Genomic DNA, 25377 nt, shown 5'->3' with positions numbered 1-25377 from the left:
GTTATGCATACTTTTATACACATTAATAGTATTTTCAAATAAAATTTAAAAAACCCCAGACAACACGAATCCTAGGAAGTTATTTAGTTTAAAGTAGCTACTGAGGCACTTAGAGTGAAGTTCTCAACAAAGGAAAAATACCTGCAACCCTGCAAAGGCCCATCACTGGTACAAATGCCTGTGTACAACAATTAAGTTACAATGGCAGTACATAAATTTCTTGGCGTTGTAGCCTGAAACTTCCAAATGCCTTCAAAAACACACAAAATGACTGCACTGACTGCAGAGATTCGGTGCTGTTAACGACGACTTACAACTACACCTATTTGAACCTGTCTTTGCTGAATGTTCAATAAAGCACTTCGATATTCATGGCCAATGAACTGTTGGAGTGCTGCTATGGAAAGAGCAGTTTGAGTCCTTCCATTTGCAGCTAACGTTTAGCGAAATGTTAGTGAAACAGCTTCCGAGGATAAAGACTGAATTTCCTGTTTGGGAGGAGGAAGTATTAACTGAATAAGATCTACAAATAACCCTACATCTACTTGAGGTTTTAAGACAGATGCAAACATTTCGAGAACTTCAAAATCCCATGCCTGGTTGGCTTCCTAAGTTACTTTTCAGTTCTGCATGCAAGACTTGAATGGCATGGCCAATATCATGCAACTCTAAGAAATTATTTCCAATCTTCTGTAATTACTGTTCTTCTGAACCCTGCCATTTAAGCATGAAAATGGGGCTCAGGCTGGAAAAATGCAGTCACTCTCCTTTCCTTTGCCTGTTGAACTTTTTCATGGCAGTGTTCCCAACAGCTTAAAAGTTGCAGCTGTAAAATGAGGTGGCACCATGGAACTGAACAACGGGACAGAGCTTTAAGGAGCCAAATCCACTGAGCTCAACGCGCCTGTCAATTAGAACATAGTTGACAACAGTAAAATAATTTAGCTTTAGTGAAAAAAACAGAGCTGGGTATTATGTAGTGAAATGAAGTCTCCGAAGAATTATTCTAGTTGCCTGATTTAGAAGTAACTCAGTAACCCTGACTCATTGCTGAGCATGTTCTAAATGCAGGATAAGAAAATTCAGCATCTACGTTACTTTTATTGAAAAGCTGCATTATAGTGCTAAGAAACTAAAACCCCACGATTTCAAAACTAACATTCTACACACACTGTGTGGAAAACAAAACGCAGGCTTAGAAACAAAGGTTAAATAATATAAAACACAGAACATGAAAGACTGCCAAACTCCTAATCCTATTAATCCACCAGCTTTAATCCCTAACTTTCTCATTAAAAAGTATCTCAATAATGTGAGGTTTCTTCCGCGCGGAGGAAGGGGCATGCAGCTACGAATGGAAATCTACAATAACATGATGTATGTTGTTCTACAGACTTCAGAGTATAAAGAGAGTGTTATTCTTCAGCTGAAATTAGGCAGATGTTGATTACTAGTCAAATGATGTGGTATTTGAGGCTTGTGAAGCAGAGAGAAATATTTCTGGTAACATGAGTAGCAGCTGTAAAAACAGTGCAGAAAAATAAAACTGACCTTGAACAACATTAGGAAATCATGCTATTTTTTAAGGGAATATTTAAGTTAAAAGAATACCACACATCTGTTAAAAATACACTCACCTCTTCTACTGGAAAGTTTATGAAAACTAGATTTTAAAACCTCACTTTCATAAATTGAATGTATTCTTCTAATTAAAGAAAAATTAGACTGCATAATCTTCTGGTTTAACAGGAAGCCAAACCCAACCAACTCTTGCCTTCAACACAAGGAATTTTTGCATCCTGAGCCAGAAACACAGAGATGTACAAAATCCTGACCTACCTGAGAGTCCTAATGAGCTTAAATATAGGCCTCCTGCATTCTGAAAGCCTCACACGGAAATGCATTTTGGGTGCAGACTAGCACAGTTTTGTCTTAATAAAACACAAAAGAATAACCAAATTCTGCAAAGCATTTATGTTGAAAAATAATACAGTGCAAATTAATATCCCTATGAAATGGTGATAAAATAAGCCTTGGTATCTGCTTTACCGACTTCAGAAGTATTCATGAGTTTTTGGAATGCAGTAATTTTTCCTGAACAAAAATACCACGAATAACAATGAATGATGAAACATCCTACTTTATCATCTAGAAAAGAAAGGTGTTTCACTGTTGTCTTGTGTCACTGAAACATTGCCACAGTGGCTGTATTAATTGGGTCGAGGGACCCATACTGACTAACACATTAAACCTTTTCAAATGTTATTTGTGACCTTTCCCTTCAATGTGCAATATATGTAGGTCAATCCACCATCTTTTTCTCCTTGTTTTCTATTTTGCGTTGGGTTGGTAGAATTTAGGTCTGACCTAATGCTTACTTTAAATTAATCTTCCCCGTCAGAAATTTCCATGGAGTTCTTTTAGCCCAAGTGATACAACTTTACTATAAGGATTTGATTTTTCAGCTAGATATGACTGTTATCTCACCACGCTTACCTTCTCATGCAACTGGAAGCACCACCGAGGCTAGGCAGTGCTCTTCAATACGTTGCTTTCCATAGAACAAAGGAAAAAAGCCTGCTTTTGGTACAGTTACATTCTTCAACAAGCTCTGTGGTTACAGATCCAAAACACTTGCATCCAAATAGTCCACTAAGTTCCACTACTTTTCTTTCTTGTGATTTCAGAAAGTGTGGCTGAGTTAATTACCGTGTCGCTGACCTAGTTATTTTACAGATGGCTATAAGCATTTATTGATGGATTATCAGAAAACTAAAATACAAAGCAGGAAAAATGAAATGGTCGTTAGATCCTAACTAGCATAAGCACCTTTTGCACTAAAGATTCCTTGACTTTGGGTCTAGGAGTTGTGGACAAGAGTGAATAGTAACAGTGTAGACTTACAGTTAAGAAATCCATCCTGCAAACAGAGGAAAAGATTTTTTCAGATTCACTCAGTACTGGGCCAGTTTTGCTGCTGCTGCATTCTGTTTGTGTCTAGAATTGAACTAGTGCAACAGCTTCAGACATCTGAGTTGGGCTATAGTTTGGAAATGAAACTGCTGTTTGCTGGTCTGTCGCGTTGAAAGATAAATCGATAGATGAGCTTTTCACTGAACACATTTGTTCTTTTTCAGCTGTTTAAAGATCATTCAATAGCAACTTGCTTGGTTCTCAAAAGCAAAAAGAAAGTATAGGGGCTTAATGTTAGTTTTCCACTCCCAAGAGAATAAAGACGATCTAGCACCTCAGCAGATATCCTGAAGCAATCATCTATGTCTCTATTGAAGTCTGGAACAATTAAAAGCTTGCATAATACTTCAGAAATCAACACTGCAAAAGAAGGGCTGCAGTCTCCTTTACATTGTAAGCATCAAAAGCAAAAACCGTGTGGAACACCTGCCCTGTACGGCTGTGACAACATCAGGCGTCAGAAAGATGTGCCAGATTTATTCTCCGAGCAGTGCATTGTTCTATCTCATCACCAAACTAGTATTATTGCCAATAATTTGGCAGCACTCCTAGGGGAATCTAGGAGTCATCTTCGATGGTTGACGAGAAGCTCACCATGAGCCGGCAACGTGCGCTTGCAGCCCCGAAAGCCAACCGTATCCTGGGCTGCATCCCCAGCAGCGTGGCCAGCAGGTCGAGGGAGGGGATTCTGCCCCTCTGCTCCGCTCTCGTGAGACCCCCCCTGCAGTGCTGCGCCCAGCTCTGGGGCCTCCAACAGAAGAAGGACATGGAGCTGTTGGAGCGAGTCCAGAGGAGGCCACAAAGATGATCAGAGGGCTGGAGCACCTCTGCTATGGAGACAGGCTGAGACAGTTGGGCCTGGAGAAGAAAAGGCTCTGGGGAGACCTTCTAGCAGCCTTCCAGTACCTGAAGGGGCTACAGGAAAGCTGGAGAGGGGCTTTTTACAAGGGCATGGAGTGATAAGATGAGGGGGAATGGTTTTAAACTGAAAGAGGGGAGATTTAGATTAGATATTAGGAAGAAATTCTTTGCTGTGAGGGTGGTGAGACACTGGAACAGGTTGCCCAGAGAAGCTGTGGCTGCCCCCTCCCTGGCAGTGTTCAAGGCCAGGTTGGATGGGGCTTGGAGCAACCTGGTCTAGTGGAAGGTGTCCCTGCCTGTGGCAGGGGGGTTGGAACTAGATGGTCTTTAAGGTCCCTTCCAACCCAACCCATTCTATGATCTTCCATGAATACCACATGAAGCATTTTGACAAAACGCATCAGTTTTCATTCAGTTCCTAGACTCAGCTTCCAATCCGCGCCCCCCAAGATATAGACTCTTTTGTATAAGAAGAAAAAAAACCCCTGTGAATATTATGAAAGTATTTTTCAGAGGTGATGATGATGACCAGCAAATTTTGATTAAAAAACCCAGCAAATCCAATTGAGGGTAAAGCATTTGAACAACCATGGCAGAAGTGGTCTCTAGCTGACTGGAAGTGCTGGACATAGAAAGAATTATGGCCATTGTAAACTAGAAAAATATATATTAAAAAATAAGAAAAGAATGAAACAGACATATTTTGCATTAAAAGGACAGAACCTAAACCACATGGATGCCAAATTCTCTTTAAAGAAGTTAAAAATTAGTACAATAATGAACAGAAGATGAAGCCCTTTCAGTGCTCCACTAAATCCATAACAACCAGGTTCTAAAAGATCACAAACAAATTTGAGCCAAAGTGCAAGTTGCCTACGAGTTTAACTCAGGTCACTTATCGTAAGAAAAGATAAGGATCTACATGCACGCAAGTTGAAAACCAAATAACTGAAGCAACAGAAAGTAGAGTAGTTTTTGAAAACATGGAGTACAGACCTTTTTGCATGCAGTACAGATCATCTCAGCTCAAAATACGTGAAATGGAGTTATAGCACTACCAGAGCCTATTTTTTGGACTCAGAGCAGAGAAAAATGAAGAAAATTATAAATGGGAACAGGATAAAAAATACTGACATTTTTATGAGGCTACAGTTGGCAAATCCTTCAGCGTGAACAGAGAAACCAGAATATTTGCTGTTAAGGGACTTGCTTTGAAAAGGCCTTAAATGTTTCAGGTTAAGGGCAACTTATTAAGCCATAACATGATTCTCATGGTACTGGCACTTGATAGTATTACTCATTACTTTGTTTCATTAAAATGCAGCAGACATGATCCCTGCTCCAAGTGACATAATCAACACACGCAAAGATTTCCACAACTACCTACCATATATCAATGGATACACATATTCCCTTACTAAGTGCATAGTATGTGAATGCTCAAGTACATACACACAGCACAGACCCATCCACTGTATTTCATACCTCTTTTTTCAGAGATTTCAGATAACTGACAGCATTACTGCTAATTCTTTTGGAAGCTAACACACGCAAATCAAATACTGAAATGCAAATGTAAGAAAATAAAAATCTTCATTCTCCTAACAATTATTTTTAAGTCTCTAAAATAATCTGGTTTAAAACATATCAGAGTGTCCGTAAAGCTACATGTTAGGTATTTAATTACTTATTTTAAAACATTATTTTAACGTCAATCAATAACTTCTGCCTTGTTTTGTCCAAATTGCCTTCCTTTGGCAGCATTAGTGATACCTGCGCGTTGAAACCAAAGTTACGATGCTCCTTTTGTATTGTTAATACTTCTTTCCTCCTTTCATGTGTATTTTGAGAAATTACACACTTTTCCATATACAGATATATGAACACATATTACATGAATATTTAAGCAAGTTAATTTGCTTTCCTCATTGGTGAAACTCGAAGCTTTACAATAAGCAAATGTGGCACATAAGTCCGATATATAACTGAACAGTTTAGCATATTTAGTTAAAAATATGGCAGAGTTGCAAAGGGAAAGTGGTAATGCTTCACAGATGGGACAGTGGCTCTGAAATATGGAGTAAGATTTCTACAACCTCTCGTACAGTTTAGAGGCTTTGTAAGCAAAGCTTTGTATCCAAGCTGTCTATTCTATCTTTTCTGTCCTGTGCAGTATTGCATTAAAGTGGGTTCATTACTTTTTGTCTTTTGCAACAAATTCTGTGCAGATTCCTCTCCCTTTTTGAGACTAGGATTATTCTCCTTGCCTGCTGACTCTTTTCCCCCTCTGCAAGAACATTAAGCATATCATATGTCTAGTTGCCAATCTAAAGAATAAATATTTTTTTTTTGGTCATATCTCTGTACTCGTGGAACCCAAGTATTCAAAACTCTGTTCTTGGGTTCCTCTGGCAGCTCTGGTAGCATTATGGCCAATATTCTTTTTCAGGAGACCAAGAGGTGGTAAGATTAGACCATAATATACTGGGTACAGTACCTATGGCATCTAGACACAAAGAAGGTAAATGAAATGGTGTATCTATACCCTATCTTTGGACTTTATCTTGGACTCCTAGCGTTATTTGCCATAACTTGAGTTTAGGTGAATACAGTAGATGAGGCCAGTTCTGCACACAAACTTTTAGTCGGTTTGCTTTCTGGATGTTCACATTTAAATTCTTGGCCAGTTACAGACAGACACCTGACTTACTTAAACTGGAAGCAAATCTGACCTGCAATTGTGTATGCTGGGCAGCTACTCAGAACACAGAAATTGCACCTGGAGCAGCTATTTGGTTACAAGGAGGAATGAATTACGGTCCCTTCTGTGATTTCAAGCTTCCTCTCCTCTCCAGTCTCATACTGAATTCGCTGAATTAACTCACCCCCAAAACTGACGATGGGCACCGCTGAAAACCTCATTACCAGATTTGCCCCCATTCCTCTCTCACAGAATACAAAGTATTTTAACACTTGTATACTACAAGGAGGGGGTGGTCCTGGATTGCGCTGATCACTAATAGAGAAAGAGTGACAGGGTGTTATTAAAACCCTGTGTTTCTTAATCCTACAGGTAAACACTCTGAAGACTCACCTACCCTTTGGTTGCAAATGCTTGTTAACAGACAACTCTTGGCTTAGTTTTGTTCCGGCTGTGATGTAACCTGTGGCACTACCAACACTGTACTGCAGTCTCGAGTTATTTCAAAGCCGTTTATCCCAACATCCAAATGAAAGCAATCAGTATTATGTCATTGATTAGTTAACGCATTGATTCTGGAAGTTTCCCTTATGATACCACAAAACTAAATAAAGGCATATACATTTAAGAAAGCCTTTTATAGTTAAGTTAAATGAGGAGTCTATGTTCTTAAAAACAGACAAGCATATCTTTATCAGATGGTGTAAAGTTGTATTTGCACCGGTAAGAATTACCACCAGGTAAACTGAGGATTTTCTATGAATTTCTATTTTGATACACCCAATCAGGTAGGGAGATAACCCCCACTATGAAGTGGGGGGTTACAAAAAGAGTATAAATATAGCCTTACAAACATTTTATCAGAAGCCCTTCCCTTCTCCACTATTCAGAACAAAGAATGGAGATCTCAGAAGGGAGGAAAAAGTATACTCCTGGAAGTAAACAAGCATATCATCCCAGGAACAGAAAAAGCCATTTCATGTGGCAACCCTACATGGCCTGCAAAGCCCGATTCGCTTCCGCTGTTTCCTGGTTTGTTATGCAATTATTTTAGATCCCTGGACCTAGATGCTTGACCTTTACAGCTTCAACCAACCAACATGGACTCTGTTCTCCTGAATGTTCTTTTGATGAATGCTTTCAGTGAGCACATAAACCCGAGACACACCAGAGCCACTGTCATATTCCAACCATGTTTTCAGTAGCCTATAATCAGAGCAGCAGAACTGCTAAAGTGCAGGAACAGAGGCAACCAAATAAGAATTACTGCAATTTCTGTAGCAGTGGTATTTATTTCCTTTGGATATATACAATAGTGCTGGATCTCACAAAAGTTATTGCAATGAGGCAAAACCCAGAAGAGCAAACCTCTTTCATTAATCTCTCTTGAGAAAAAAGAGTCTATATATAGGCTTTTGATTAAAAAAAACCCAAACCCTCCTCCCCAAAAAAATCCACAAGATTTTTGGACAAGAAGAATTTTTGAATTGAAACATGAACTTTTGAATAAATTCAAGGTCTCTATGGCTGGGGCTCCTGCAGCTGTCACTGCGGTGTTTCCCCCTGATCCATATGCTGGGTGTGATCCTTCAGGAACTGAACACATTCATGTAGCAAGTTTAAGCTACTGCACTCCAAAGAGGAAAAAAAAAATTCTGACAGATAGACAGAAGTGTTAAGTAATCTTATAGTAGAAGGGTGAGCAGAAACAGCTGCCTATTGTGTATGTGAATGCTTTCATTTTGGTGAAAGGACATATTTTTCTATATAAAAGTTCATGTGAATATAGGAGCTTTCAAAATTATGTACATACATACTATGCGTCCGTAGTTCTGCTTTATTTCACACTGCATACTCTGACTGATACGTAATTTCAGAAAAACACTTTTGTTTTCTGTTTTTGCACATTTGGACGCTTTCTTCTATCTGTTCCCATAAGTATTTGGGATGCCGTCCTCAACCCATCCACATAACACCACACTTTTATTTAGATCCCTCTCCTTATGCCGCTTATTCCTTGTCCCTACAAGAGCGATAGCATCTGGCAGCAGCTTGATTGAAGTGTCAGACATCAAAGAGACAGGTAGAAATAAGTGCTCAAAAATTACTCCTCATATTTTAGGTAGTTAAATGAAAGGGCTAAACTGAGGGAGTAAAATATAAGAAAAAAAGAGCCGTATGAGTCATTATCACAACCTTGTTCATAGCTTTTTAATAACTTACGTCTATCTTTTCCTGTCAACGTAGTTTTTTAAGGCTCATTTCAAGGTTTTTGTAGCCAAGCTTATTCTGGTTATAAACTTCTATGATATGAAATAAACTTTCCTGATTTATTGAGAGAAAGACTGCTTAAAAGTGATGAAGATTCAATTTCTACCCAGATAGCCATGTCATAGTCTGTACACTTAGTCTGAAGTGAGCTGGAGGCTACAGCTGAAACACTTCCTCCAGATGCCCCTTTGAAGGATGTTGCTACTCCTAGTTCTGATCTGAAATCTTAAAAGGGATCTAATTTTCTGGACATGTCAGGACTCACTGCTCTTATTTTCTTAATGAGGGCTAACCCACCCCAAGCAGCAAGACTATTCAGCAGAAAGGATGGAGAAGAAATCAGAGACTTTCCTTTGCAGTTTAGGTAGCTGCCTATTTTTGGTGCAGTGCCAATGATGGAGGTGCTGTTTCTAAACCTTGCAAGTGGCCTTAGAGGTGCATAAAAGGAGACAAATCCCAGGGCAAACCAGGAACACCAATGGCTGGCACAGCCCCAGTACTACAGCGTCCTCTGCAAGTAGAACCACACTTTGTTCATGGACCTCAGAATTCACTGCAAGGCTGAGGGACAGCAGTGAGCCCTTATTTTTACACAAAGCAGCTAAGGCATCCCAGCCTAGAGAACCTTGCCCTTCTAGTCATTAACCTACCTACTGCTGAAGGACTAGAGCTCATTAACTACGAGTTTTGCTTTAAGCTGCAACTCCCTAACCAAAAATATATTAATTTACGAATCGTAGGTATTACATAGTTTATCACTGATACAATGAAAACTCCAGTACAGCTAATATTTCAAACTGGATGCATCCATCATGATAATAATCTATAAATCTCTTTTAATTCTAGAAGACAGTGAAATACTTTTCTTCTGATAGAAATCATATCCCAGAAACAAAAATACTGAACTAACCCCCACTTAAGTAAAACAACAGTTTAATAGTAGTCTGTATTCTCATAGTACTGTGATCTTAACACACTTGACAACTTTGTTCAGGATGTAGCTTGAGTGTTTGAGAGTCCACAGATGACAAAAGAGATTTTCAAAGCTCACAGTGTCTGCCTCGCTATCTGTCCATCTTTAAAATTTATACTTTTCTTAGCTATATTTTTACTTATATTTTATTTATTTTTAGGTTTATATATTTAAAATAAGAATGCAAATAAGCAATTCTGATTTCTTTTCTTATGTCCAGTAATATCTTAACTATTTTCCTGTGTAAATATTTTTTATTATATAGCTGCTGATATTTAACATACTGGGGAAAAAAGATCTCATTTATTCATCAGTTTTTACCTTCTCCTTTTCCTCCTGTGTCTTAGGATAAAAAAGTTAGTCTGGAGAGTAAACTCCAATTTGTTTTCCTTTTTGATGTAGTAATAAAGTTGATTACTTCTGTTCAGTAAAGTTGCCTGTCTTCAAACAATAGTACTGTGACCAAGAGGTTAAGGAAGAAGGCTAGATAGCATCATCTTAAAACTTGTATAAATACAATACTACTATATAAAATAGTATCATAAAAAATATATTATTTAATAATACTAACTTATAACAATGAGAGTAATTCTTCACTAAACAGTTTTCCTTTTGTTAACACCTTAGAAATAACTCAGTCTAAAAAGACACTACTTTTAGGGAACATACGAATTTCAGTGGACAAAGTGGAAGGATTTACTGTATTCTGATTCCACCTCTGTCTATGACTTGGCACGGGGCCTTCAGTATACTGCTCAATTCTTTGCGTCTCCTATTCCGTGAAAAAGATGGGTCATATTTCATTGCATATATCACTGTAGTGTGGTAACATTAATCTAACGGCAGTGAATTTCTTTTTAAAAAAGCCCCTAGAATAAGTAGCTCCTCATGATCATAAAAATCTCTAATATACAAGGGGATGGTACAGGTTATTTACAGGTAAATAATTAGTGTAGCTAATTTCAGCGAGAAATCACCCAGGCTTGGGAAAGATGCAGTTAACGCCTAACTTTCTTCCCTTATTGTATATAGACACTTTTGTATTGTATAAAACCCAACCCTTTTCTCCTGACTGTATAAACACCAATATATCCGATGTTATATTAAGTTCTGCCCTTTACCCAGCCAAAATTACCTTTTGTTGATGTAGAAATGGTTGGAAGATGTTTATTATTATTCAGGAAAGAAAGACTAAAAATATTCTTAACATTCTGGGCCCCGCACTTCAAGAAAGACGTTGAGGTGTTGGAGCGAGTCCAGAGGAGGGCGACCAAGCTGGGGAAGGGTCTGACCTATGAGGAACGGCTGAGGGAGCTGGGGGTGTTTAGCCTGGAGAAGAGGAGGCTCAGAGGTGACCTTATTGCAGTCTACAGCTACCTGAAGGGAGGTTGTAGTGAAGTGGGAGTCGGCCGCTTCTCCCGGGCAACTAGCAATAGGACAAGAGGACACAGCCTCAAGCTTCGCCAGGGGAGGTTCAGGTTGGACATTAGGAAGAATTTCTTCTCAGAAGGGGTCATTAGCCATTGGAATGGGCTGCCCAGGGAGGCGGTGGAGTCACCATCTCTGGAGGGGTTTAAGAAAAGGCAATGGTTGGACTCGATGAGCTCAGAGGTCTCTTCCAACCTGGTTGATTCTGTGATTCTGTGATATTTCTACTAATGAATGTCCAACAGCCAAGCTGATTTACTAAACAGAACCTTGTCCTCCTACAGCTGCAATATGCTCTAACACTAGTAATCAAAGCAGCAGTTGCTCGGAGAGGCGGCAGCTTCACACAATGGACCCAGCAGAATCGTGGGAGCCAATAACTGCCAGGACGATTTCTGTTCCAAGGCGCTGCCTGAGCCCTGCACGGCTTTGATCACACTAACTTCCTTGCAGTCCAGTCACCTGAGACACCCTTCAGCTACAAAGTGGGGATAAAAGTTTAAATTTTATAAAACTACCATGAGTTGCAAAATACGAGTTCCACAGAAACACTACTGAAATATTAGAGTGAATGTCTTTTGAAAAACAACATACATTTTTACTGCAGAACGAATTTGAGGCAGACTGAATTATTGGCATTAGAATATGAAGGCTATGCATATGGATTTCATATATGCAAATTCCTCATAAGGAACCAATAACTGTCTGACAGTTAAAATGACATTATTACACTAAACAAGCAGAGGTTGTTCTCGGCCAAACAGAGGAGAAGCCAAGCCAGCCATGGGACACTTGAAACCCTTTCTTGAAAAGAAGTGCAGACTCGGAGGAATCTGAAGTTTTAACCACCCTGTGAACCACGAGTGAAGAGAGGGAGATGGTTAGGCCCAGGAATGCTCCATCAGGAAGTGCTTGTGGTTAAAAACAGAAGCAACCACATGAATAAGAGGTTTTAGGAGACAGCTAGACGACACTGATTGAAAAAAAAATATTAAAGCACAGAAAAAAGAAAACCAAGAAGGATTAAAAGGCCCAAAAAGATCTGTGTGCATTTGAATCTGGTTTCAGGAGAAAAGTAAAACCCAAATAACTAAAGGTTTAGACATCCTGTAACAATAAAACTTTCCTGTCATTAAAAAAAAAATATAAATCTCAATTTGGTCTTCCTTCGCCATCTGGAAGCTTTCTCTTAAACAAATGAATGAAACGCGCACAACACAAAAATAGTTCTCATTTTCTTCCACACACCCAGAAAAAGATCTCTTAATGACAAACCCCAAAATGTTATACTTTCAGCCTTACATAACTCCCTGGAGACTCTCTGATCTATCATTGATCATCTGTAATGTTCCTCTCAGATGCTAACAAGCAGAATTTAATAAAGATATGAAAATGAGTAACATTTCAACATTAAACACAAGGGGAAAAGTATTTTTAATTATCCTACAAATGTTTTCATTGAGTAGGCAGGAAAAGATTTCCTGCCTATAGAGCTTGTTATGCTACTAAGAAAATAATGGAAGTAGCTCCTAATTATTGTCCCACCCCTTACCTTCTATATTGAATGAACTCTTTAATGAGAAAACCTTTTTTTTAGGAAATAATGCTGCAAAGGAACGCAATGCAGAACAAAACAACATGATTCTAGTTTGACCTTTCCAGCAGTGTTGTACACACAATCCACAACACTTTTTATCTGGAATTAGATCAAAGCACGTAAGAAGTACTGTTAATTTGTGGGAACGTAACACATCTGCAGATGATTAAAGAGATGCTGCCACTTACCATTTGAAATGAGGAATTTGCTGTTCATACTTAAAAGAACTCTTCCAATCCAACCCATCAGTCTAAAATGCTCCTTTAAAAAGAGTTTAAACAGCTTGCGAGGAGGGAGCATTGTGCCAAAAGATAGAGGACTCAAGCTTTGAAGCTGTAGGCATCTGCGTCGTGTTGATCATTACATCTAGTTTGCTCTGCTAGTAAGTGAGGAAATGAGAATTGCCCATTGTTAGACAGGAGTGACCTCTATTTGGCTGTAAGAAAAACCACAATCTGCGTTTCTTGTTCCTTTTCTTTAGATAAGATGCTTAGAAGTCTACCTATCGAAGAGACGGTTTTTGTGGAAATGCATGATTTTGATGCCAAAAGATTTTCCTCTGCATCAGCTTGATTTTTTTTTCAGTGAACAGGAAGTATGAGGATTTCGCTGTGAGAGTGGTCAAACCCTGAAACAGGGGCCGAGGGAGGCTGCAGAAGCTCCATCCTTGGAGATACTCAAAACTCAGCTGGACACAGCCCTGAGCATCCTGATTCAAGTTAAGCAAGGGGTTGGCCTAGACCTCCAGAAGCTCCTTCCAACCCCACTTACTCTATGAAACACCCTGCCTGTTTCATACTAGTTTTGATAGGATGGTTCCTTTCATCATGAAAAATAACAACAAAATAAAATGGTGTCTGACAGTTGCCCTCATGCTGAAGAATACTTTCTGGTCTCTATCATTCCTGCATCAAGCAGCATACCTGTGACAGAGTGAGCAAATCCAAGCGTTCCCATCAAAAAAATGCAGAAGTCCTTGCACAGATCCATCTCTGCCCAATCGCAAATTGGACTTACAGCTGAAGTGGGGTTCGACTGTTGATTGCCCCAGCCTCTGCCACTATCTCTCAATGCAGATACAGATTGTTTGTTCTAACAAGTACTACATCCACAGAGGAGCCGCAATAGCGGCCATGCAGAACTGAGCAAAACCAGGACTCTCAATACTTTTGGGGTGTAGAAGTCCCCAGAGAAATTTTGGCCATATACCATATTCTTAGAATCCCATTATCCTCTGTGCCTCATAGTCCTGGTATATTCTAAACAGTAGATACAAGAGAGATGCCTCAAACAAACAGATAGGAAAGCAAACCATTTCTTCTTTCAAATCTCATACTTTCCTTGTTTAAAGAACAGGAAATAAATAAAATCGAAAAAGGGAGTAGTTAATTTATAAAAGTTAACACAACTAATGATGTGTTAAGAAAAATGCTAAAACCCATAGTCTCAGAAAAGTGAAAGAAAGACTATTCTCTTCTTGTCTTCTGATTTCATGCATAAAATTGATGCTTTAATCTTGCCTGGCACCATCTTTCAGAGTGTAAACTTCAAGTCTATTTAATCGATCAACAATTCTTCTGTCATCAACAAAAGTGTCCCTTTCCTTTGCCCATTGATTATAATGATGGGTGTTTAAGAACATTTGATGGGATCCAAGTCTTCCAAAGATTTTGATGGGTCAGTTTTTGTCAAAACTGAGTGGTAACTTAATTCAGATTTCCAGATTCATGGAAATTCAGATTTATATCATAGGCAGCCCACTTATTTTTATTTTCAGGAGTTAACTCAATTCAGTGTTCCTATAGTAACAAGCCTTAAAATCTACTTCTGGCTAAAGTGTAAAAACAATGCTAAAATTTATCAATATCATTTTCCCTATTGCTTGTAAAATTAGGCATATTGCTTATTTGCATTTAAATCTTTTTCTCTATTACAGTGATTCGAGCAAAAATATCCAGCGAAAAGGTGGTTCCCGCCAGTGATGATCCTCTTGATACCCACAAAATGATCCGGTATGAAATCAAACAAATAAAGGTACATGGAATCACTTAGCTATTTTGAAGTTCAATGCTGATAACCTATGTATATGACTGCAGTTTAGCCCTAAAGACTTTACGCTGGAACAGGCTCCAGCTGCCTCCGAGGTTAGATCTAGGCGACCTACACAGAATAAATCAAAGTAGGGATTAAAAAAAAATAGCTGTTCCGGCATTGATGAGTTACTTGCTAAATAACTATATTTTGATGAAAATTTTTGTTATTGAGAATTGCTTTATGAAGACTTTATGAAGACTTCATGAAAACGTTCGTCAATCTATGAAAGATGTTCAATACATTTGCTGTTTCTGGTTGATACTTGATCACCTGTGTTGCATTACGATATTGCAACTCTCTGGATGATGCAAACTTTATAAACAGAGGAGAGCATTTCCATCTGAAAGAGCAGGTGCCTTTGGTCATAAGTAAACAGGGATATTTGCAGGAACAGGAGTCCTGCCCCGATATTCATATAAACAAAACTCCATTTGTGTGAATGCTGCTAGGAAAGCAAACACAAAGTTGGAGCACACAAAAATAAAGTCATTCAGAATCTCACAGGATTTTTCCGTAATCCAATAAGGAGACATATTCATTAATGTACTTTAAGACGACATATCTTGATCCCATTCAAGTCACCATCAAACTCTCACTGATGTAAAAACAATCATGATCTACCTGTTTCTAGAATACAGAAAAAATCATGAGTCTCTTTCAATTAAAATATATTAGTGTGCATTGGTGGGGGGTTTTGTTTAGTTTGTTTGTTTTAAGTTTTCTAGGTGGTTTTCTCTCTCATTTTTCAGAGTATTATTTTGTATTATTTGTATTGATTTGTATTAGTACATTTATTAGGAACACTTAAGTAGATCATTGTGAATGGCTACGTGCTTTCAAAAAAATTCCATTCCTTCAAATTGTATCGGTAGGTCACCTCACAGGAGTTTTACTAAGAAAAATCTGTGGTAAGCAAGAATCTCTCAAAACAATCACAAGCATGGTTATCACACAGGACTTCTGCTAAAACAAAGCCCCAAACTCTTCACCATCTGCCACTTTTTGTCGTCTTAAACTATTAAGGGTATTTTCAAGTGTTTCTTTACAGAAATAAGTATATAAATACCAGAACAATTCCCTTTCCTCCCATTAGCACTTCAGTTTTCTGTTACTATCCTGCAACACTTGAGCAACCTTATAGAAATGCAAATCATCTTGTACTTCAGCACAAAACAGAAGAATGAGAAGTCTAGTCTGTGTTATTATTTTCCATCTGTAGTCCAGTTCTTCAGTAACAGCACACTGAAATCCCTGAAATACGTTCATATATTGGAGCTGCTTTGGAGTTTCTCCCAAATTTTCCTAAGTGGAGCCCTATTCAAAACTCAGGCATCAGTAAGGGATCTTCATTTAATTCCACTAAGCTTCAGGGGGCAAGTCAGCTAGGACTGGGCATACCAGTAAGATTTATATTCTAATAAACAATGCTCTACATCATTACATACAAGCTTAGACTAAAGATAAATGGGTCCTAATAGTCCCACCCTTCAAATTCTTACTTCTGGCCAGAAGAGAGTTAAGCAGAGGTAGGAGCTGAGGCTTCCACCCTGCACAGAGGCTGCTCAGCTGCGTGGGACCCAGCTCCCCGGTCAGCGTCTCTAACAAACCAAATAACAGGATTTTTGTTGGAAATCTCTGCAACAGAGTGGGCGAGTGAACAGGAGCTTCTGTAAATTGCAAATCTTTTGTGGGATGGCTAATAAATTCAGTGTGGCACTGAAAAAAATCCATACAGTCACCTTTGCCTGGTAAATTGTACAGGAACTGACAAAGAGTGATGTAACCTGTTATAGTCTAAGCATGTAATTCAGAGGCAGCTGAGTAAAAATTAAACAGGACTGGGTATACTGAACAATTACTGAGAAATAATCACTTTTAATTTAACAGAAGTTTAACAAGAAAGTGTTAGGGGTAACACTCTAAGTCCATATCAAGTTATAAAAGTAAAGAGAGTGAGGAATTTTAAATAGCTCATGCTTGTAAGCATTTGGTAAGTGTAAAATAATCAATTAAAATAATATAATGTTGTATACAATCGACCAGATTTGGCCACCTCAATGGAGTGGGACAATTCACAGCACGACTAATAACATCGCAGAAAGAGCTTGTCAGAGATCTCCAAACGGCGAGCCTCGTGGGTCAGGGACCTCACCTGTGTATCTCAGTTCCCTGGATAACTGAGAACTTCGATGACCCGAGCAATAACTTGATAACACTATTTCTTACCTTTTCCCTCAGATGATAACATTTAAAAGAATCTAAATCAACAGTGTCAGTCAAATGTTAGAATATTCTCTTTTCACTGTTAGTCTTTCCTCTCCTGAGTGCTCACAGACCCACTTCTCATACGGTAAATTTGATGACCTGCAGTTATGACAAACTGAACAGTCCTTTAGTGTCCGATGGCAGTGGTCACATGCTGCTGGCTAACCCCGTGCATAAACATTTACGGGGTTGGGGGCTATGCCAAGAATTCGTTTTATATAACACAGAAAGTAAGAATAGACTCCCTAATAATTTCTTTTGAGCTGTAAGATCTATCAAGCTAAAACATGATCATCAACTCAGTATTAGTTTTGGTGAAGACTTTTAAAGCCACACACATACTCACACTTCCCTCAGCAATTCTTCTCCCCTCTTGGAAAAGAAACCCAGAACCTACAGAGGTTACATTTTACTGCAACAGTAAATTCAGCAAAATGCTGCTGTTTCTCTTCCATATTACTCTCTGGGCTGTTTGACATGTAACATTAGCGTGACTGGTTTATGCTACTCCTGTTACAAAAACTATATTTCTGTATTTTCAATCCAGTGCATTAGGTTCAACATTAAAACATTGGTATGTTTGGATAGAAATATTAATTATGATTTTGTTATTAATTTTCAGAAATAAAAAAGAATAATGATGAGGTTTATTAATTTTATATATACAGGTTGGCATGTTAAGAAGCCATACATTTTTCCAATTACTGTTATTTTCTTTTATTGCAATGTTTACAGCATTATACTAAAGAGAGAAGAAAATATGTGATTTATATGCAATTGAATATTTGTCTTCATATTATTGTTATTGACTTGGTCATCATACTTAGTCTGAGGAGCCACTTAAATATTAAAACACTGCCATTTCGTGACACTTTGTCCTATATTATCATAGTATTGAAGTAAGGCCCAAGATATTACTGTCATACATGAAATCCACACATTTTACCAAATTAAATTAGTATAAGCAAAATTGCTAAGTATTTTCCACACAAGCTGCACGGATGGAACCCCCTGACATAATTAGACATCTTTTACAAGAGGGTGAGATCTCCTTACAGTGGGAGTGAGAGGAGGTAGTTAAGCTAAACACACCACCACCTACACTTTACAATGATGCACGCAGTTTTAAAGCTAGATATTAGTCACTACATAAACCTAAGAAAATAAGCCATGATATAGTTGAAAAGGCTTAGAGAATAAAGAAGACAGAAGAATGTAGTTAGTATAACAGGAACATGCCTGAGGCACTGAAAGCAACACAGATAATCCTAAAAGAACATACTCTAAAATCTTAAAGCAATAGACGTGTACTGGTCTCTGTTATACACCTCAGAAGGACAGGGACAGTCTCAGTAGAGACTTTAGTATCTGGCTCACATCTCTCTATTCTCCCCATTCCTCACCCTGTTTTCCTACCTCAATGAAGTCCTACCAGAACCTCAATATAAATGGACCATATCACAATGCAGAACGGAATCAAGCCATCTTATCTCTTTACCGAGACAGCGTCCACACTTTTAGGAGATGAGAGAGTATGATTGAGAAGATCAACTATGATTTACTAAATTACACAGAATGTTAAAATCTTAAGAAATACTTTAACAAATATCTAGGTCAAAACCAGAGATAGGCCAGGGCTATAATTTCAAAAAAACCCCAACCAGCCAACCAAACCCCAACAAAACACACTCCAAACTCATTTAAATATTAACTAGATCTCCATTAGAAGTTGCTATGGATATTTATCTATTTTTTATAGCTAAATCAATGTGTGTTGTCTGCACAATGCCTCTTACATTAATTTAGATCAAGTGATGAGATATTAAAAGTTGTATCCTACTATATATTGTAGCCCAATCAAAGGTTTCTGAACGTGGAGAGAACCCAAATCAGAGGATACTTGCATAGTTCACAGAGTTACTATGTACTAGACATCCATGTCTAGCCCTCACACCCTGAATAAGGCAGATTTAAGAGTAGCAGAGGCTCTTAGCAGGGGCGAGAAAGACTCCAACTGAAGTGCTGGGGTAGCAACCAGGCAGATTCTCTGCAATACATGTGCAGCCTGAGCCTACTTCATCTTGCCATCTTTCTGAGAACTTCTGTGTTGGGCTGACATACCAGACTGCTTTTATCTAATAAAATCAGACACATTTTCATCATCATTATACACATTTTCTATTATTTTCACTGCTGCTTTGTCCAAGATACTGGTTTGGTTTTTGTTTTGCTTTGGTTTGGTGTGTTTGTTTTTTCTACTAAGTATTTCGAATCCACATCTAATATTTTTGGATCAGAAGCCCAATGACAACAGCTTTGGCTTTTTTTATTCCATAAATAAGGCTTCAGAAAAATCAACATATTACAGTGTATTTTCTAGTGCCCTGTACTATTTAAATCTCCTGAGAGAGCTTGAGTAACACGAACACATTTTCCAGTGACGCCAGCTGCAACTGGGAGAGCATGCCCTTGGGAGCTGTGAGCCCTGCAATTGTCCACAGCTGTCAACGCGCAGCATGATGTCACCGAACGGGGCCCCCGAAGTGTTGGGCTTTCAGTTACATCATGTGAGGTGATGACAGGCGTTCTGAGGCTGATTAGCATCTTCTGGTTCCTGCTCACATTTAGACACAACTAAATTTGTTCTGATCTTTTAATGGCTTACCTTAAGAATGATTTTCTTTTTGGAAACGCTAGTTAAGGAGCAGCCCATGTGAACACGGCACAGGCTTTGATCCTGAACCTATCCATTTTGGTGCTGTGGCCTCTAAATTCTAAGAGCTGGATCCCATTTTCCAACAGTGATTTGAGAAGGTCGCATTGGGCAAAAGCTCTGGATGGGCAAAACCAGTTTGTTTAGTGACGGAATGTAAGAACAGTGCTCAGTTTCTTAGCGTGCTTCATCACTGAAGATACACACCATTACACTGATCTAGAGAAAATTTCCCATATTATTATATTGAGCAATTTCTTCATCTTTCAATGCTGCAGCACCTTGTTTGAGCTGAATGCTGTGTCTGCATTACCCCTTAAACGGAAGATGCCAGCAGAATATAACTGGAAGAGAAAGCTTTCAAGATCCATTAAAAAGCACATTTTAAATCCTACAATTTTAAAAAAACGAAGACCTAATTTCCTTCTAAAAATAACGGACACATGTCATTTAGTGTAGGGAAGGGGTCTTGTTTTTTTCTCATACAAGTTCAGACTTCATAGCCTTTTTTAAAGAGATGCACCATACACTTCTTTCAGCTGTTGTTTGCAACTGTTTTTTCATGTTTGTTCTCCACTACTGACTTTCTGTTTCTGATATTTTTCAGATGTTTAAAGGATTTGAAAAGCTCAAGGATGTCCAGTATGTCTACACCCCTTTTGATTCGTCACTCTGTGGAGTGAAACTAGAAGCTAACAACAAAAAACAGTATCTTTTGACAGGTAAAATATAACAAAACTAATGTACCTGTAAAACCAGAAGTAACTGATTAGATTGACTTTGCTAAAATATGCCAACCCTTGTTAAAAAATAATATATCCGTGCACTAAATCATACAAGCACAACGAAATGTACAAATTGTGTAAAGCTGTAATTATACTGTGATCTTACATGTTTTCCATTCTTCATTGGAAGATCTTAAAGCACTTTCAAAGGAAGTCAAAGTCAGTAACTATGTAATTAGTAATTAGGAAGTGTGCCACTATCAGTTGTTTAAAACCAACAGTACTGATCTTCCCAGGAATGCAGACATGTTTAGTGAGGCAACACATGCCTACGTGTATGCAGATTTGGGGTTCTAAGCAATTACAGATTTTTCTAGAGAGTCCTGAAATCTAGTTTAACATACTACTGCATTTGCATCCATCCCTTGCTGGCGATTATCAGCATCTTTTGAAAAATATCCTTCTTAAATCTTTAACATTTATTCAGCTTGCAATCAGCAGTGTGTAATACGACTAATTTGGGGCACTTAGTTAAAAACTTCATATATTTTTGTAATTTACAAAAGAGTTTTATTTGCTTATTTTTCTTATTTCCTATGCTGCAGGCCAAATTTTAAGTGATGGTAAAGTCCTCATCCATTTATGCAACTACATTGAACCATGGGATGATTTATCCTTGTCTCAAAAGAAGAGTCTTAATCAGAGATATCAAATGGGCTGTGGCTGCAAAGTAAGTATAGAACAAAACCCTGGCTAACGGTGGAGCCCACCTTACAGGCACTAGCACTTCTCACTGATGGGAACTGGTGTTTTATACAGCATATGTATTATATTTGAGAATAAATACCATTTTAAAGAAACCCACAATATACTGACTCAATGTACTATTTCCCGTTTAGATTACTACCTGCTACATGGTGCCCTGCTCAATCACTACACCCAACGAGTGCCTCTGGACGGACTGGCTGATAGAAAGAAAGCTCTACGGGCACCAAGCCAAGCACTATGCCTGTATCAAGAGGAGTGATGGCACTTGCAGCTGGTACCGAGGTGGTCCTCCCCCAGAGAAAGAGTTTATCGATATCAGCGAACCTTAAACTGATCACTTCCTAAAAAGCCTTGGAGTCTAATTCCATCCAACATTGCACGCTCACAGCTTTGAACTGCCACCGTCTAATGTATCTGTTGCTTAGAAACAAAAACAAATTGTTCTGTACAGCTAAAGTCCGAGTCTGGGGAATTGGCACTCATGCAAGATGAGGAACAAATCTCCTGGAGGTAGCTACTCTGTAAAGTTATGCTTTGTACAGAGAAGCTCAAGCTGAGAATGCTCCTCTGTGTCCTCTAAGGCACAACGAGTTTCCCCTTTACCAATATGAATGTACAAGAACAAAAGAATTGCCAGAATTTTGTCCCCAGTTTCTGTTAACCTACAGATTAAGAGCGCCCCATGTTTTATTCCGAATCTTTCTGATGAACTATGGAATGTTTTATAGAACTATTTTTTTCTGTATGAAAGTCTTCTGCTACACAAGAATTATTGTACAGTGTATATGTAAAGTATTATAACAATGTGCTATTAAAAAAAGATTCAAAAATCCCTGTTTTCCCTTATCTATCAAATCAAGTAGCACACTTCTGTGATTAAACAATCTGTGCTCCATATTCTGTATGTTACTTACGTATAGCTTGCTTGATCTCCAGAGTTGTATCTTTCATTGATAACTAAGTTAAAAACCAGCCTTGATAATCAAAATCCTCTTATGCATTTCAGTATTCCTATGAACTAGCTATACCTTCTTGAAGGAAAAGCCAGATGTTCTAACGCTTCAGCATTTTACGGAACCAACACAAATACTGACAGGCTAAAGCCGCTTATATTTACAGAAAGCACATCCATCATCGTGGCAGCTGTAGGACTTGATAACGCCTCTCTCAATACATGACTAGGTCATTGTATTTCAGCACTGTTAAACGCCTTGGCTTTAGAAACTCACGGAATAATACATGCACTAGATATTGAATAATTTACACTGCAAGTGATTTCTAAAAAGCTCTCAAATATTTGACCATATTTAACAGTTTAAATTTACTTTAATGATTTTTCATTCATGAATACCCATCGTATTCTGTCATAATGGTTTGGTAACTCATGAACTAGAGAAGTGTTACAATGTATTTTGCCTTTTAGTGTTTTAATGTCTTTAACTTTTACGAATTGATTACTGTAGTTAGTAACTAATCTCACACATATTTAAGTTTACAAAAGTGACTCAATTCACAGTGGTAAAACTTAAGAAATTATTTCAGTAAAAGCCAAAGTTTAGACAGTTGTCCAACTGCTTGTGTTCTAGAAACTGGAGGAGAACTGTCACGCAGGATATGAATCTGTAATAGCTGCCGTTTCTGACATATTTTACTCCAATTTTCTCTGTTGGGTTTCTTTCACTTCATTCCAATTTTGCCTAGAAATTACTCTCCTGTATTCCCCATACGAGAGTTTAGAACAACGGGCAGAATTTTAGACAGCTCTGGTCTCCTTTGGTTGGATCAGGTCTATTTAAAGGTTTAACACAACCACTTCACTCATTCCTGCTAACCGTAGTGTGGCATTTCGAGCCTATGGGCTCATCAGGAATCAGAGCTGTCATCTGCTGGTTCAAGGGTCCAGCCTTCCAAACGGCTCCTTTGGACTGTTTATGCTATAGAGTCCTTATAAAATCAGCGGGACCTAAATTTGCAAAGAAGATACGCACATCCTTAAGAGCACAGGCATCTCTAATTCCATTCAATTCAACAAAGCAGTACTTTGGACATCAAATTCAGCATGTCCCATGTATCTTGTCAGACCCTAAGATATGTTGTACTGGATATATAATGTATACTTGCAAAAAAACTGTATAAATGATCTTTGTGACATATTCTGTTGATGTTTCTAATGTTTATTTGACAATTGCATGAATCCATATTTAAAGGATAGACAATGGCAGCTTTGAAAACACTTGTGAGAAAAAATTTACTTTCTTTTCTAGCTAAACTTACACAATTCCAATGAAGTGCAAATGGTGCAAGGCCAACAGAAAGGCACGCCATTATTCCTTTGAGGAATATATATCCCTTAATAGTCAACATTTCAATTTTGTTTACTGTAAATCAGTTTTGCTTTTTCATTTACCATCCTAAATTAGAACACCGCATATTTGTGCTGCCAAATGTAAAGCCTAGCTCATTTTCTGCTTTGCTAAAGACAAAAAATTACTTAACACTAATTTGGACCATAGACTTATTATGGTTACTTAAATGAAATAAAAAGGCTCCATTTCTTCGAAAAAGGAATTGATATTGCAGAGACAATATTGACAGTGCTATTTACTGTCAGTGCTGGGCATTTATATTACTAACTTACAGAAAGACTTAAAAAAAGAGGCCTTTATTTCCTCATGTCAAACCAAAACAATTCCTAGACGAGCCTGCAAGAGCTTAATAACCATACAAAGTCTGAATCAAGCACATGGCTAATTAATATTCAATACATGTACAGTGTAGGTTTGTTTCCAAATCCATTTTGATGTAATGGTGTCTTTTGAATAGCACTCTGCAGCAAACAGATATTTTCTGCTTTTTAACTCAACATAGTTCTGCTTCTATTTCAGTTTTATAGTAATAAGACCTTAAACTCAACTAACTCAGATTGCCTTCTTTATGTATCTTGTAAAAATAAATGTTTTTTTTATATTTATGAACAAACTATAATATGAATTGTATGCCATAATTAGTTTAAAAAACCTTTTATATTTGACCTGCCATAAAATATCCCACATGAATGGCCATCCAGTTTGATTTCTGTCTGAGCATAAATCTGGCCAAACTTCTCACAATGGATGGTACAAAGATCTTTTTTTCTCCTATCAATAAATGTGGCAAGAAAAGCTTCACAAAAAACCCTCTCCAAATGAGTTTTTATTTTCCCTGAGATTTAGCACTGATAAAGATTATGAAAAGGATTAACTAAAATGCTACATTCCAAATGTTATTTTCCTATCAAGATTTTTACTGTCGTGGCATTGATATATTACCAACAGCAGATTATTTTTACAACATTTTTTTTGTACTTCTTGAAACTATGTATGTATTATATGAAAGGTTAGAGCAGAAATATAGCCTGGTACATTTGATTTTAATTTTAAAATGACTCATGTGACTTACGGCACGAGTAGGGAAAAGAACAGAGAAGGGATCCTGTGCTGAAGGCGAATGGTGGAAAAAACCCACCTTGAATATTGCTGGCTTTTTCTCAATGTTCCAGTTAAGTTTTAATTAAATTGCCCAACAATTCTGTTGAAAAAGCCAGGGGTTTTTCGTGACAGAGAACATAGGAGGTGGGAATGTAGTGAAATAAAGGGAACTAATTACTGAGGGAAAGGCTGTAGATATGACTCAACTAGCAATGAGTTCAAAAAGCCTTACAGCGTTTTGTATAGTTTTAATCAGTCTGAGATGAATGTTTCTGTTTCAAAAAGTGTTTCATTAAAGCAGCTCCATTTTTACACAAAAGAATGGCATCTTTGTTTATTTACCTTTTCTTGTCGTCTAAAGCCTCAGTACAAACGATCACCATAGTACGAAAGAAGCAAAAGAAACAGAAGCACAACCGTACCTCTGGCTCAGCTGAACACTCACAACTTCACAGAGATCTGGAGCTTCCCCCTGCTCCCCCCACCCCAACCGCTTTGCACTGGAGGGGAGGGGCAGAGCTCTAGGTTACGATTTGGAGAA

General features: G+C 38.1%; 2 protein-coding genes across 3 annotated transcripts in view; one reads left to right on the top strand and one right to left on the bottom strand.

The window, feature by feature from the left end:
• TIMP4 (TIMP metallopeptidase inhibitor 4) overlaps window positions 1-22199 on the top strand; it is a 28402-nt gene extending 6203 nt beyond the window's left edge. Inside the window, exons 2-5 of the mRNA XM_068419868.1 lie at window positions 14741-14838; window positions 20484-20598; window positions 21207-21331; window positions 21501-22199. Of these exons, the coding sequence (XP_068275969.1) occupies window positions 14741-14838; window positions 20484-20598; window positions 21207-21331; window positions 21501-21698 (536 nt within the window). The 3' untranslated portion in view covers window positions 21699-22199. The remainder of the gene's footprint in view (window positions 1-14740; window positions 14839-20483; window positions 20599-21206; window positions 21332-21500) is intronic.
• The window catches only part of SYN2 (synapsin II), a 184787-nt gene that overhangs the window by 69857 nt on the left and 89553 nt on the right, over window positions 1-25377 (bottom strand). The gene's annotated exons all lie outside the window — the stretch shown is intronic.

Source organism: Nyctibius grandis, chromosome 29 (genome assembly GCF_013368605.1).
Source record: "Nyctibius grandis isolate bNycGra1 chromosome 29, bNycGra1.pri, whole genome shotgun sequence".
Taxonomy (NCBI): domain Eukaryota; kingdom Metazoa; phylum Chordata; class Aves; order Nyctibiiformes; family Nyctibiidae; genus Nyctibius; species Nyctibius grandis.
Note: the sequence above shows the minus strand (reverse complement) of the source record. Positions and strands in the feature narration are given on the sequence as shown.